Here is a 13,205-nt window from a genome sequence, read left to right as displayed (position 1 = left end):
GTTCGTTGTTTGCCTTGTTACGTTTGCTGCTTGTTTGTGAGCAATCAAATGTGGGTGGTAGCAAGCAGCAACTAGAAAAAGAGATATGAGAAAATCTTTTAATTTTTCAGATCTGAAACCTAACCTCATTGTCAACTATCCCAATACTGAACCATCACCAATGATTTCTGTTCATTGTTTGACTAGTTACATTTGCTGCTTGCTTGTGAGCAACCAAATGTGAGTGATAGCGAGCAGCAACTAGTAGCACCAAAAAAAGGGAGAAAATCTTCAGCGTTTGGCCCAAAACCAACAGCAAGAATTCATCAGCGAGTAGTGGGGGATCGTTAAGCACTGCACTGGTGCTGTGTTGGCCGCTTCCCACATGGATATAAAGTGGCCATCTACCAACCTACTGTTTGACATTGACGACCATGTCAAAAATCCTTAGCTGTTCTATTTTGTCTCCACGGCGACGGATCCAGTGACCCGTCTATCATTTTCAGATCCGTGACCACTCGCCGCCGCTTTCCTCTCTTCTCCTCTCCAACCGCGTCGGCGTCTCGATCCAGTGGATGGACTGCATGTGCAATGCGTTTGTAAACTTAGATACAACTAGTGAAATGCAATCCAATCTAATCTGACATATGAAGGGTTTGACACCTAGGGCTGAAATCCATATGTTCCGATATGGGACGCACTGGCTACGTACTGTGCATGATTCAAAATGGATAGGCACAGCTCGTGGGACGAGTTCTTGGCTGCCGAGGGGAGTAATGCGCAACTGCATTGCACGGGCAGGAAAGGGACGAGTCCTCGCTCATCAGAGCCATTGAATGCGTGCGTTTGAGCTTACTCCTACCTTGGATGGTGAGGTGAGGTAAATGGATTTTGTCGGTGTCAAGCCTCTGTGCAGCCAGTATGGGCGCGTTGCTGTACCGACGGATTGAGGTGAGGGCTCGAGCTTTCTCTCCCGAGAGCTGGAGGGCGGCGGTTTCCACCGACATTTTCGCGGTCCAGCCTAGCTTGGCCGTGCCCCCACTGGCGTTCGCGTACATTGCATGTTCTGTTCTTCTTTTCAAATGATACAGGAGAAACGGACGTACTGTACAGAGGGAGGACGTTTTGATGAACCATGGAGGTGGAGGGTTTGATTGGTAGACGGTGTCGCGGTGACGTAACAGGAGATTTCTGGAGCTGTTGTAGATGCGAATGCGAGAAACAATTAATCAGATCCACCCCCTGTTACAGATCGAACTAATCCCCATCTTGAATTCAATACCGGACACTACCTAAGTAACGCAGTACATTGTAGTTACCAGCCGACATTGTAGAAAGTGGATGAGCTCTCCGTATCTAGTTCGCTCGTACAACTTCAGGCCTTTTCCAACCGACTTTACGCTTCGCTGAAGATCGCGAAGAAGGTTGCCAGGTAGGAGGGCAACGGCGTAGCTTCGCTCTATGGAAGCATCACTGACCCACTGACCCCGGGCTACATGCCGTCAAAAATTAAGCAGCCAAAAAACCACGTACTCGAGGTTTTTTGCAGCAGTGGCTCGTGGTGGGTTAGCGACGAGGCCATCCACGCCGGGTGGGAAACGGGCGCGTCGCCATCCGTCACAGCGCTGCAGGTTGGTTGGCTCGCCACCCGCTGGGGCCTTTGCACAAATCTTCCGCTCGTCACACGCGCGCACTGGCGCACACACATACACTCTACGCGGCTATGCACACGGGATGATACGATCTTTTGCCGCTGCAACCGCTTTTGTCCACGGCCGCGCGCGCGCCGGCGCGGGCCGCGCGGCGTGCGCCCGCCTTTGCCTTTCCAGCCGCGAAGAAGTGGCGGCATCGCGGGGCATGATGGTCGCATGAGATGAGAGGCCTAGCCGGCCAGCGAGGTGGTGACTGGCGGCGACGCGGTTTTTCGCTTGATTCGCAGGGAAATCTCGGGTTGTCACGGCGTCCGGCACGTCAGGTGTCAGATTATTTGTTCACAGAAAACTGCTTGCCGCCGACGCGTAGTACATGGCCTCGTCCTGCTTGGATTGGACCCCGAATATTGTTGGTACTACCGGTTTTCTAATTAAGCTTCACTGATTAGTAATTTAGTGTGCGGGTCTGTACTGTCTGGTCCTGTGCAAAAGTGATTAGTTGATTAATGCCAATCGTTGATTGCACCAATTACGTGGAGCTTAGCCAAGTTTATGCCACTTGCTCGTACGAGTCGAGTGTAACAGCACAGCATTCTATTCCAATTTGCATATCAAAACACAACATTCTGGCTCGAGCAAATGAATCGTCCGCATTATCGCTTTCGCTAATTCCCTCCTATGGCCACTTCCCACTTCCCACTGCTATGCTTCGTTGTAATTTGTCAACTCACTATGACTGGTACTACGGTAGGACCGTGCCAACCTCGTAGTAACAGTGTTAACACTGTACCAATATTCTTTTTTTTTTAAAAAAAAAATCTTCACTCCCCGGGATTACACATGACATGCGGCGACGACACTGGTTTGGGATCTAATGACCCGACACAATTATTAACTAATCACTTCGATAGATTATACAATCTCCCTGCCTCAGAGATTTTAAATTCGAGCAGCACTGCAGATCAGCCTGCACCCCTGCACAGTCACAAGGCGGCACGTCCAGAAAAACAATTCCACATTCTGTAGCATCACGAGACCAACGGGGGGCCGAACACACGTCAAACGCATCCGGTACACCCCCAAAACGGGCGTGGGCCCCGCCCCTCATTAAGGATCAGTTCCACTCGCAACACCGCCACCCTCCCTCTCCCACCGACCGTGGGGCCCACACCTCCCTGTCCCACCTGTCAGCCTCACGGCCCAACCCCGTAAAACCCTCCCCTATTTATACCGGGTGTTTTGGGAGTAAGCGAGAGATTGATTACGCATTATCACAGCGTGTTGTGTGTGTGCGCGCAAGCGTGGCGTTGCTCTCCTCCCGTTCCGTTTTGCGAGGCGAGGCGAGCGCGGAGATCCGCGGCGAAACGGCCAAGGCGAGGCAAGGACTCCCTCGGTTTACTACTCGTGGGTGTGTGATATTATTGCGCGGTATCTATCTCCCTCTCCTCTCTCTCGGCCTCTCTCCATTACTCGCCGCGTGCAATGGCGAGGCAGTGGTGGTAGTAGGCTGGTAGTGGTAGCGAAGACAGTGGAGTGGGCGGGCGAGTGCGGCGTCCGCGGGTGTGCTATTGCGGAATTGCTGCGCTCCGGTTGTGTCTGGTTTCCATGCGGCTGTGGTTGGGGCCGTGAGATCCGCAGCGATGTCGCGGGCGCTGTACCGGGGGGCGTCGGGGATCGGCGGCAAGCCGGTGGCGGGGTATGACGCGGCCGACGAGGCGCGGTACGACCCCAAGGAGCCCAGCGAGAACGGCATTGGCGGCGCCGGCGGGAGGGGGAGGAAGCGGCACCTCGCGGTGGCGGCGGTTAAGATCGGGGTCCTCGTGCTCGCGGCGGCCGCGCTCGTGGGGTCGGTGGCGTGGGCGGGGTCGCTGTACGCCGGGCGAGGGGCTGCCGCGGCTGCGGCCGCGGCCGCCGCCAGCCGTGGGTACCGCCGGCTGCAGGAGCAGCTGGTCACGGACCTGCTCGACATCGGCGAGCTCGCCGGCGGCGGGGTCCGCGCGCGGGAGGCGGAGGTGTGCGTTCCTGAGTACGAGAACTACGTGCCGTGCTACTACAACGTGTCCGACGCCGTCGACGTAGCGGATCTGGGCGGTGGCGTCGTGATAAGCTACGAGCGGCAGTGCTCGCGCGAGGGCAAAATCGCGTGCCTCGTCGCGCCGCCACGGAGCTACCGGATCCCCGTGCGGTGGCCGAGTGGCAAGGGGTTCATCTGGAAAGACAACGTGCGGATTAGCGGGCAGGAGTTCTCGTCGGGGAGCCTGTTCAAGAGGTGCGTGAGCAATTTATTTTCATCGGGGAAATTCTGAGGTGATGGTTTGGTCTATAGGTTCTAATTTGGTGCTTTTCAATTGTGTATAGGATGATGGTGGAGGAGGACCAGATCTCATTCCCATCGGACGCACATATGGCTGATGGTGTGGAGGATTACGCACATCAGATTGCAGAGATGATTGGTCTGCGGAACGAGTTCAATTTCAATGAGGCCGGGGTGAGTTGTATCCCCTGTTTGAATCTATATGCCTTTAATGATTTGTAGCTTCATAGCTAATGAATGCACGACTAGAGCTAGCTAGTGCCTAGTAGAAGAAATAAACCACTGGAATTTATGCCTATGAAGGTGTTACTCTTCTGTAAACTACTAAATTTGATTCTTCGAAAGGCGGCATACTCTCTATTCCTTCTTGGCAACATCAAAGGAATTTCCTATGTAGTTTAATTGTATGCAGATTCTTGTAATTGCATAAGGAGGCTTTCATTATGTCCGTTGAAGATCTGTTCTGGATTTGCTGTTTTGTTAATCATAGATAAAGCAGTACATTTGACACTAAGAGCAAGGATAATAGTATAGCTCACTTCCTACTATTAGCCATCTTAAAGCCAACATATATAATAGATTAGCTATAAGATTGGCTATAATTTTCTTCTCCTCTCTCTATCTCTCACTTATACATTTAATGTATTTATCTTGGAGATTGTGTTAAGCTAGCTCTTGCATGAGAGCTAACCCCCTTGATTTTTTGTTACCTCTCTCCTCCACATAAGCTCATAGTAGGCTTATAGCTCACTATTATACTTGCTCTAATATCTATTAATTTAGAATCAGGGAGAAAGTTCTGTATAACCACATAATCACTGTTTGTTTTTTCTCTGCATGAGTGTATTTCTCTTATTTGTTTACACCATGATCTCTTATTCAACAGCACTGGTTCATGGTGCCCTTTCCACTAGCGGCCCTCTAGAAATATTACATGGCAAGTGGGCTGACTGGAAAGTGCTGGTCTGTTTCTACTTAATCTGACCTTTGGAAACTATGCATGGCCAATGCCCTGGAAAGTGTATATCTGGGTTTCCTTTACTGTGCTACAAAAGTTTTCTGGTAGGACTGTAAGGCATCCACTATGATCCATTACAGAAGATAAAGTTAGAGATTATATTGCACTTCCTTTCTTGTTAAGTTGGCGTGATGTTTTCTGCTGAAGTAATTTTCTAGTTTCTCACCATGGTTCACTAGTTCATCTTCGACTTTGCTATTATAAGGTTAGAGATAATTGCAATTGTTATCACATGCCTTTCTAATAGTGTTTCTTGCCATAACAATTTCAGGTTAGGACAGTTCTTGATATAGAATGTGGATTTGGTACCTTGGGAGCACACCTTTTTCAGAGAGATCTCTTGACCATGTGCATTGCTAACTATGAGGCGTCAGGCAGTCAAGTGCAAATAACACTAGAGAGAGGAATCCCTGCAATGATTGGTTCATTTGCATCGAAACAGCTTCCATATCCCTATCTTTCTTTTGATATGGTGCATTGTGCAAAATGCAATATTGAATGGGACAAAAATGGTATGCATAGTTTTTGTTCTTTCCCGTGTTCTAAATCTCATTGGTTGAAATGTTTTTTGTCAATCTAATTTTAGCCTTAATGTCCTTCATATCTGCCATCTTAGGTTAGTATCTGCACATGAAAAGGATTAAAAATTGATATAAAAATCTGACTGAACCAAATATTCAATAGCATACTGATATCTACCTGAAGTGATTTCATTTTAGTTAGTGATAAATGAGCAAATTCTGTTCTTGTCTTATTTTTGGATCACTTCAGTGAAGCTCCCGCCCTTGCAATTACCAATTTGCATGTATATATTTCTTACTCTTGAATGACAATCAAAATGTTGTTATCTTACTATTTATTTCCTTAATGTAATGTTGCAGATGGTGGTTTCTTGGTTGAAGTGGATAGATTATTAAGGCCCAGTGGATACTTTGTGTGGACATCAAGTCTGAATACACACAGGGCTTTGCGTGACAAAGAAAATCAAAAGAAGTGGAGAACCATTCGCGACTTTGCTGATAGCCTCTGTTGGGAGATGTTGTCACAACAAGATGAGACAATTGTGTGGAAAAAGACAAATAAATTGGATTGCTACAGTTCAAGGTATCATGTTGCAGTTTCGCATTATGTCTTATTTTGAATATAACCGCTTGCTGATAACTCCAAGTTGTATGATATGGCTAAATGATTAAAAACATGCTGAATTTGATGTGTTCTTTCACAGGAAATCAGGCCCTGTGCTTTGTACTCATGATCCAGAATCACCATATTACCAACCACTAAATCCCTGCATAGCAGGAACAAGAAGTCAGCGATGGATTTCCATTGAACATCGCACTACATGGCCTTCTCAGTCTAGGTTGAACTCAACAGAACTTGATATACATGGTAAGTGTCAGTCTAAATGCAACTGGAGAAAAATAACAAACAGAACTACAGACAAACAATATGGTGAAGACATGAATATTTCTAAATTGTTTCTCTGCCTTGTTGTTAGGGGTGCATTCAGAAGACTTTGCCGAGAATACTGCAAACTGGGACTCAATGGTGCGAAACTACTGGTCTTTGCTGTCTCCTCTTATATTTTCTGATCATCCAAAGAGACCCGGTGATGAGGACCCACAACCACCATTTAACATGCTAAGGAATGTTCTAGACATGAATGCTCACTTCGGTGGATTTAATGCTGCTTTACTTAAGGCTGGAAAATCTGTATGGGTGATGAATGTTGTTCCTACAAATGCTCCAAACTATCTGCCGCTAATTTTTGATCGTGGTTTTATTGGGGTTCAACATGACTGGTAAGTAATTGCCCTTGGCTCACAAGTTCTCTCTAATTTCCCCCTTTTTTAGGTGGTGTTGTATACGTTCTGCTTATTTGAAATTCCTATTTCTCTTTCTTTCAAAGTTGCATATTATAAACTATAAACACCATTAAACATAAACCTTTTAGCATGCTTAACGAAAATACTTTTCATGTAGAATAAGCATATGTAAATAACATTGAGATCAATGCAACATGCATGTGTAAGAACCTTTTTAGATTTGTAGTTATGTTGATCTGCTGATCACATACCTTCGATCGACTGATAAAATGTGAAACGTGTTTAGGTGTGAAGCATTTCCAACTTATCCAAGAACATATGATATGGTCCATGCTGATGGCTTTCTATCACTTGAGAAGCACCAAAAGCATAGATGTTCTACTCTTGATATATTCTTGGAAGTTGATCGCATCCTACGTCCAGAGGTAAGCAACCTTTTCTAATTATATACTCCGTACTGATTTTGTAACAGAATCATTTAATCATAAAAGTGGATCCGTAACTCGCATATAGATGTTCTAGTACATGTGTGCCAACAAACCACAACAAGTTATTGCTGGTTCAGAATAACCAAATGATTCATATGGTAGAGGACTCAAGTATGGTGTGTGTGCTGGTGATTGTTGGGTGTGTCCCCTTTATTGGTTATGTTGGTTTAGGATTTTCCTTTTTCTCTGTTACTTTCTCTCCCACTTTTTTTGTGTGCCAATTTTGGCACTGCAATGACTGTGTGCGCCCCTAGTTGGGTAGTTATTGTAGAGGTTGAGAGTTAACACTTCTATTGTATGAAACAAGTTAGTGCATTATTGCTTAATTATGCCGTACAGAAGTATTGTATTTATTTGTGCAAATATTGTGGCAACCCTGGTTGAAGACATTGTCATTTCTTGTAAAATAGTGCACGCTTAGTTTAGAATCAGCACCCGCCTTACATCCTTTATATTCGAAGCTGTACATGCATCAGTTATAAATTGATTTGTACTCTTATGTTGTCTAAATTTTAGCTACTTATTTGATGCCTATGCAGGGTTGGGTTATAATCCGTGACACTGCCCCTCTTATTGAAGCTGCAAGATCTGTTGTAACACAGCTCAGGTGGGATGCCCGTATTTTGGATCTTGACATAGCTAGTGATGAAAAACTTCTGGTCTGTCAGAAGCCATTTATTAGAAAACAATGAACAGGACAGCTGACATGAGATATGAACTTATTCTTTACCACCTACATGGCTACATACTGTTAAAACTATTGTCCAAGAACAGTTGAGAACAGAATTCAGTTTCAACACTAGAGGCATGGTCAGCTAACTCGTCATGCATCGTCATGGAACCGCAAGGTGCCATTGGACTGATCGGACAAGTGCGTGCTGCAGAGAGGCCTGGTAGCTAAGCTTTCCAGGCCGAGGTTTTATTGCCAGGGTACAGAGATGAAGCCTTCAAAGTTATTTGAGTAGCACAAAGACTATATATTCAATAAAGGGATGATGCTGCGGTGTACATAATCGCGGCCAATGTGCCATATAGGTATAATTCATTTTTTCCCCTCACATTCTTCTTTTTGTAACGGTACTCATTTGTTTTGTATACCGATAGTCTGTAAATTCGTTGGTATCTATACCTGTCATCCCTGTGAAATCAAGATAAGTTATTCTCGAAATGAATGAGAAACAAAAAGAAAAAAAAATCCTTGCAGAGTTCCAATCGAATGTTCCCATATCCATTTCTCTATGTATATGGAATTTTTACTTTTGTCAGACACGGTGCTCTGTATGCTGTAAGGTTCAATTTGTTGACGAAGCCATCTTTGTGAATTGGTGGCATTCTGTTGTTTCAGCCACCCGTGATTCTATATGCATGGTGGAATTTCTTGTTCATCATGGTTGTTATTGTTACCAGCTGACACATCTATATGTCGTGATGACAGCGACATCCCATCCTAATGGACCTAAAATCCAACGGAATTGGCATCATGGCATGCTGATATCTCTTACAGACTGATAGTACTTAGTGGGGAGCAGATTAACAGGCTAGACCAAATATCAACAAGCATCACAAATAAGACGCTACCCTCAAATGCAGATTGGGGAATGCGCTCAACGCTGCTGAGTGCTCTCACTCATTCATACTTCCATTATTCGCTAGCGGATACAATCTTATTCGCGTGACAGAGACATGCCACCTGAGACCAAAATGATTGCCCCATTCATTACTCGTCCTGTAGCTTAACCTCACTCAAATAAAGACTCTTTAGAACACAATAATTTATGTAATGTACAGGATTTGGTTCAATTCCTCTATAGTTTCTTCAATTTTCTCCGTTTTCAAAGAGAATTAATTTTGCAAATCTGAAACGAGCCACAATCCAAACATCAGACAACTCAGACTGGTGCTCTGGTTATATTCCAAAAACCCAACCACTTGGAGCAACTATATATAAAAAAAAGAGGGCATTATCGGTGTATAATAAGCAAGACCACATTGGAGACAAGTAATCAGTTCAGAACGTTGTACAATTGGGACTGAATGACGGGGACCGCATGCTCCTGTAGCTTAATCAATTTTAGGCAGCCTATCATGCGATTCTTTTGAGATACAAGGGCAAGTTTTATAGCGAGAATGATAGTCACCCTTAACCTAGTCCATATCAACAACTCATTAATTAAGAGGTAATATATATAACAAATTACCTCTAACACACTTATCTCAATACATCATATTAATTTTACTTTATCTCTTTTCTATTAATTTATTGGTCTCTTTTTCTCATCTCTCTCTTTATATCAATCATCCACCGTATCATGTGAGCTTATATGGCACCTAAAGACGCAAAAGAACCTTCACAACATGCAACCCTGCAAGTTGCATAGGTAGATTTCCCGGTGCCTGCTTGTCCGTGACTCAAATCACCCAAAACCCAAATAGCAAATCGATGCAGCGAACGTCTCATCTGCGTCAAGCCTACCCATCAACTGATTCGGATTTTGACTCGAGAGAAGGAAAAGAAAAACTGATGCTAGATGGGGGCAAGGCTACAGCCTCCTCCAAACCGCGTACCCGCGCCCGCGACTGACAATGACGGCGCTACTGACACGTGGATCCACCGGCGGCTTTCCACGATGGCCCACATGTCATACTCCGTAGGGTGCACCGCAATCCTTCATCACTCGTCCTCGTTACCGCAGCACGGTGGGCCCGCAATCCGCGGTCCAGACTGGCACGTGTAGGAGTATCCGCCGTCCGATCGTGATCGGACGGCTGAATGGTGATCCAGCCCGATAAAGCGGACTCCCGCAACGCAAGCCTCACGTACCAACCCCACCCCCCACCCCCCAACGCCGGCCCGCCCATCGCAGCCCAAATCCCATGGCCGCCGCCGCCGCCGCCGCCGCCGCCGTGACCTCCCGGCGCTGAAGGCATCCAGCGGCCGCGCTCCAGGCCCCCCCCCCCAGATCTAGGATTGAGCGATCCCCTCCTTTTCCCCGCGGTCCCCCATGGCGACGCGGCTGCTGTGTTGGACGGCGCTCCTCCTCCCCATCATCGCCGCCACCGCCGCCGCCTCGCCGCTTCCCGAGGCGTGCCCGGTGCCTACTGCGGCGGAGGAAATCCTTGGGCCTGGCGGCACATGCACGACGCTGGATCGCCGCGGCGACCCTGTCGGCGTCATCGAGGTGAGCTGTTGCGATGGCGTGATATAAGTAACAACAGAATTTATTTGTTATATGCATACTGGTTTCCACCATGTTTAGCGATGCTATATGATCGTATTGTGCGAATCAAGGTAGACTGCCTATTTGCCTAAATGATTGATTGGTTAGTGTTTAAAGTGCGAATATTTGGGGTCCTGAGATTAGGAAGCTTTCTAGGGTTCATACCTATTCCAGTGGTGGTTCTGAGCCCCTGAGATTACGGGCGTAACTGAATCGATAGATTGTTACAGTGTTTAGCACCTTGCTACGGGCGTAACTGAATCGATAGATTGTTACAGTGTTTAGCACCTTGCTCTGACGTCTATTCATTAATATATTGCTTATGCCAAAACAAGCGAAGGCCAATTTTATACCAGATTTTGTTTGCTTGCTTTGGAGATATAATCATGATTCGTTCCATGTTTGTACCACACACATCCCTTCTGAAGCAGCCAAACTACCAAAGGTCTACTATATGTTGGGGTTCCAATCTGCTTTCATAAGCCTTTTTTCCGGCTATGAACCTTGGAAGCCATTTGCTTGTTTGATTAGTAGAAAATACAATACGAGTTCCTCTGCGGGTGGTATTTTGTTTGTCTTGTCATGTTTGGAGCTATGGTTCCCACATAAAATATCTGTAGCTTGACCCGCTTCTTGTTCTTTTGCATCAAAGCAAGCTCAAATTAGTTTTAACTGTTAGATAGTGATTATGGTATCTATTTCTCTCCGTCTTATATCTATTGTAGCTCTAAATGCCAAGCTGACTTTTAATCCTTGTCATCGCAGGGGGATGAGGTAACATTGGCGAAGGCCATTACTCTTCTTCACATGAACAAAGATGATTACATTGCTGTACTCTTCTATGCTTCCTGGTGCCCATTCTCACAAGAATGCAAGCCAAATTTTGAGATATTAGCATCTTTGTTCCCATCTATTCGGCATTTTGCGTTTGAAGAATCCTCAATCAGGCCAAGGTATGTTATGTGTGCCTCTGTGTAAATAAAAATGTGCCTCTTAGTGTAAGATGTTCTTTTGGTGAAATGTTAACTTGATTTTTGGAACTGCAGTATAATATCAAGATATGGGATTCATGGTTTTCCAACACTATTTCTCTTGAATTCAACTATGCGAGTGCGGTATCATGGACCACGGACTGTTAAGTCCCTGGCTGCTTTCTACCGTGATGTTTCAGGTGCACCAATTATTACATGTGGAGTGTGGACTCTGTCTCTCTCTATCTCTCTCGTTTTGGTAGTTTTCTTGCACTTTCAAGATTCAACTGAGCAGTTGTGTTATGTATCATTAAATGAGCTTGTATTTTCTTAGCTCGGGTGTGACATGAACATATAAGGTATTTTTGTTCCAAAATTCATGTCCTGGTCTTTGGACTTCAGAATTTCCTTTCCTTAAAAAATGTTTGGTAGTTATCTCTGTTTCTCTATAAGTCATTTTCTAATGTTGAATTTATGTGATGAAGGTTTCGATGTTTCAATGACGTCAGAGGCCGTGCTACATTCAGTAGATGGTATTGAGCTTAAGAAGGATGCTGAACAGGAAAATTGTCCATTCTGGTGGGCACGCTCACCGGAGAAAATACTTCAGCAGGATACTTATCTAGCACTGGCAACTGCATTTGTAATCTTGAGGTTACTGTATCTTCTCTTTCCAAAGATAGGTTCCTTCGCCAAACGGGCGTGGAGGAGGCATACTCTTTTTCCAAACTTGGTGGGTGTGCATGAATATTTCTTCACCTACCTTGAACAAGCAAGACACAAATTCTTTAGGTTATACCCTTCGAAGCGAGGGAATTTACAGGAAGGGGCCAGGAATGCCACTGCTTGGGCTTCCAAGTCATTAGCATCCGTCTCAATCGGAGAACCAAGCACTATTGGAAGGACAAACTCTACAAATGAGCTAAGATAAAGTGCAACTTTTTTGTCCGCAGGGATATTTGTACAGTAGAGTATCAGGATATGAACACTAAGAATCTGTTGTAACCGGCTTTGTTAGATATTGTAACATCCTTAGAATAATCACTTTTACCATTTCCCATTGTTACTTTCACTTCGGTTTATAGCTTTGCCTCTTGCCTAAATTCATACTCTTGGGAGTATGTGTTGCAAAATATCTTTGTTGTGTGAAATGTGTACATGGTCTCTGCAATCCCAAGTTGATGACATTTGAATCAAAGTATACTGCTGTCATGGAGATTTCTTGTGTGTCGCGCGCGGTATCAGACGTTTGATGCGTAAAAGGCGATCAGGAAGGGAATAAATTGTTGATCTGCTGGGTCGAATTTGTTACTTGGTACACTTCAAAAGAAAAAAAAGGAAGAAAGAAGACACTTTTGTTACTTGGTCAACAACACCGTATGTTTCCAGATCAAGTCAAATACTCAAAACAAAGAAAGGAATACTCAAATTGCAGGATACAGATGCTGAATACCAGCAAGACTTAACCATGCGTGGCATGAAACAAATATATAATTTGATTGATTTCAAATCATATGACGACCCAATCCAAAGATAAACTCTGGGAGTCTAACGTGGTGTAATGCACATGCCAAAACAAGAAATTCAGTACAATATGATGCAGATTGCTAGTGTTTACTGAGGGTAGTCTCAAGAGAACCATCAAGACACTGTTTGCAACTCAAACACTTTCCTTTTTTAAAAGAAGAGGAAAAAATTCTCAGCAAACAATCCAATTCCCGGCATCCACAATTCCACAT

General features: G+C 45.1%; 2 protein-coding genes across 2 annotated transcripts; both read left to right on the top strand.

Annotated features, from left to right (window-relative positions):
- The first annotated feature begins 3,058 nt into the window (after positions 1–3,058).
- On the top strand, positions 3,059–8,457 carry LOC4330770 (probable pectin methyltransferase QUA2). The gene is made up of 8 exons (NM_001416906.1): positions 3,059–3,900; positions 3,990–4,119; positions 5,235–5,475; positions 5,845–6,067; positions 6,189–6,352; positions 6,462–6,765; positions 7,076–7,214; positions 7,817–8,457. The coding sequence occupies exons 1-8, from the start codon at positions 3,272–3,274 to the stop codon at positions 7,967–7,969; spliced, it is 1,983 nt and encodes a 660-aa protein (NP_001403835.1). The 5' UTR covers positions 3,059–3,271; the 3' UTR covers positions 7,970–8,457.
- A 1,659-nt stretch (positions 8,458–10,116) lies between these two features.
- On the top strand, positions 10,117–12,661 carry LOC4330769 (5'-adenylylsulfate reductase-like 3). The gene is made up of 4 exons (NM_001416905.1): positions 10,117–10,456; positions 11,261–11,448; positions 11,542–11,666; positions 11,952–12,661. Exons 1-4 carry the CDS (start codon positions 10,280–10,282, stop codon positions 12,395–12,397), a joined length of 936 nt encoding a protein of 311 aa, NP_001403834.1. The 5' UTR covers positions 10,117–10,279; the 3' UTR covers positions 12,398–12,661.
- The last annotated feature ends 544 nt before the right edge of the window (positions 12,662–13,205 follow it).

The sequence above is a fragment of the Oryza sativa genome, chromosome 2, assembly GCF_034140825.1.
Source record: "Oryza sativa Japonica Group chromosome 2, ASM3414082v1".
Lineage (NCBI taxonomy): Eukaryota > Viridiplantae > Streptophyta > Magnoliopsida > Poales > Poaceae > Oryza > Oryza sativa.
Note: the sequence above shows the minus strand (reverse complement) of the source record. Positions and strands in the feature narration are given on the sequence as shown.

Bases quoted from the DNA above. Each gene is read 5' to 3' on its own strand.
- LOC4330770 (NM_001416906.1), top strand. From the start codon at position 3,272: ATGTCGCGGGCGCTGTACCGGGGGGCGTCGGGGATCGGCGGCAAGCCG. The intron at 3,901-3,989 runs GTGCGTGAGCAA...AATTGTGTATAG, and splicing joins TCGGGGAGCCTGTTCAAGAG to GATGATGGTGGAGGAGGACC. The intron at 5,476-5,844 runs GTATGCATAGTT...GTAATGTTGCAG, and splicing joins TATTGAATGGGACAAAAATG to ATGGTGGTTTCTTGGTTGAA.
- LOC4330769 (NM_001416905.1), top strand. From the start codon at position 10,280: ATGGCGACGCGGCTGCTGTGTTGGACGGCGCTCCTCCTCCCCATCATC. The intron at 11,449-11,541 runs GTATGTTATGTG...TTGGAACTGCAG, and splicing joins GAATCCTCAATCAGGCCAAG to TATAATATCAAGATATGGGA. The intron at 11,667-11,951 runs GTGCACCAATTA...TATGTGATGAAG, and splicing joins TTTCTACCGTGATGTTTCAG to GTTTCGATGTTTCAATGACG.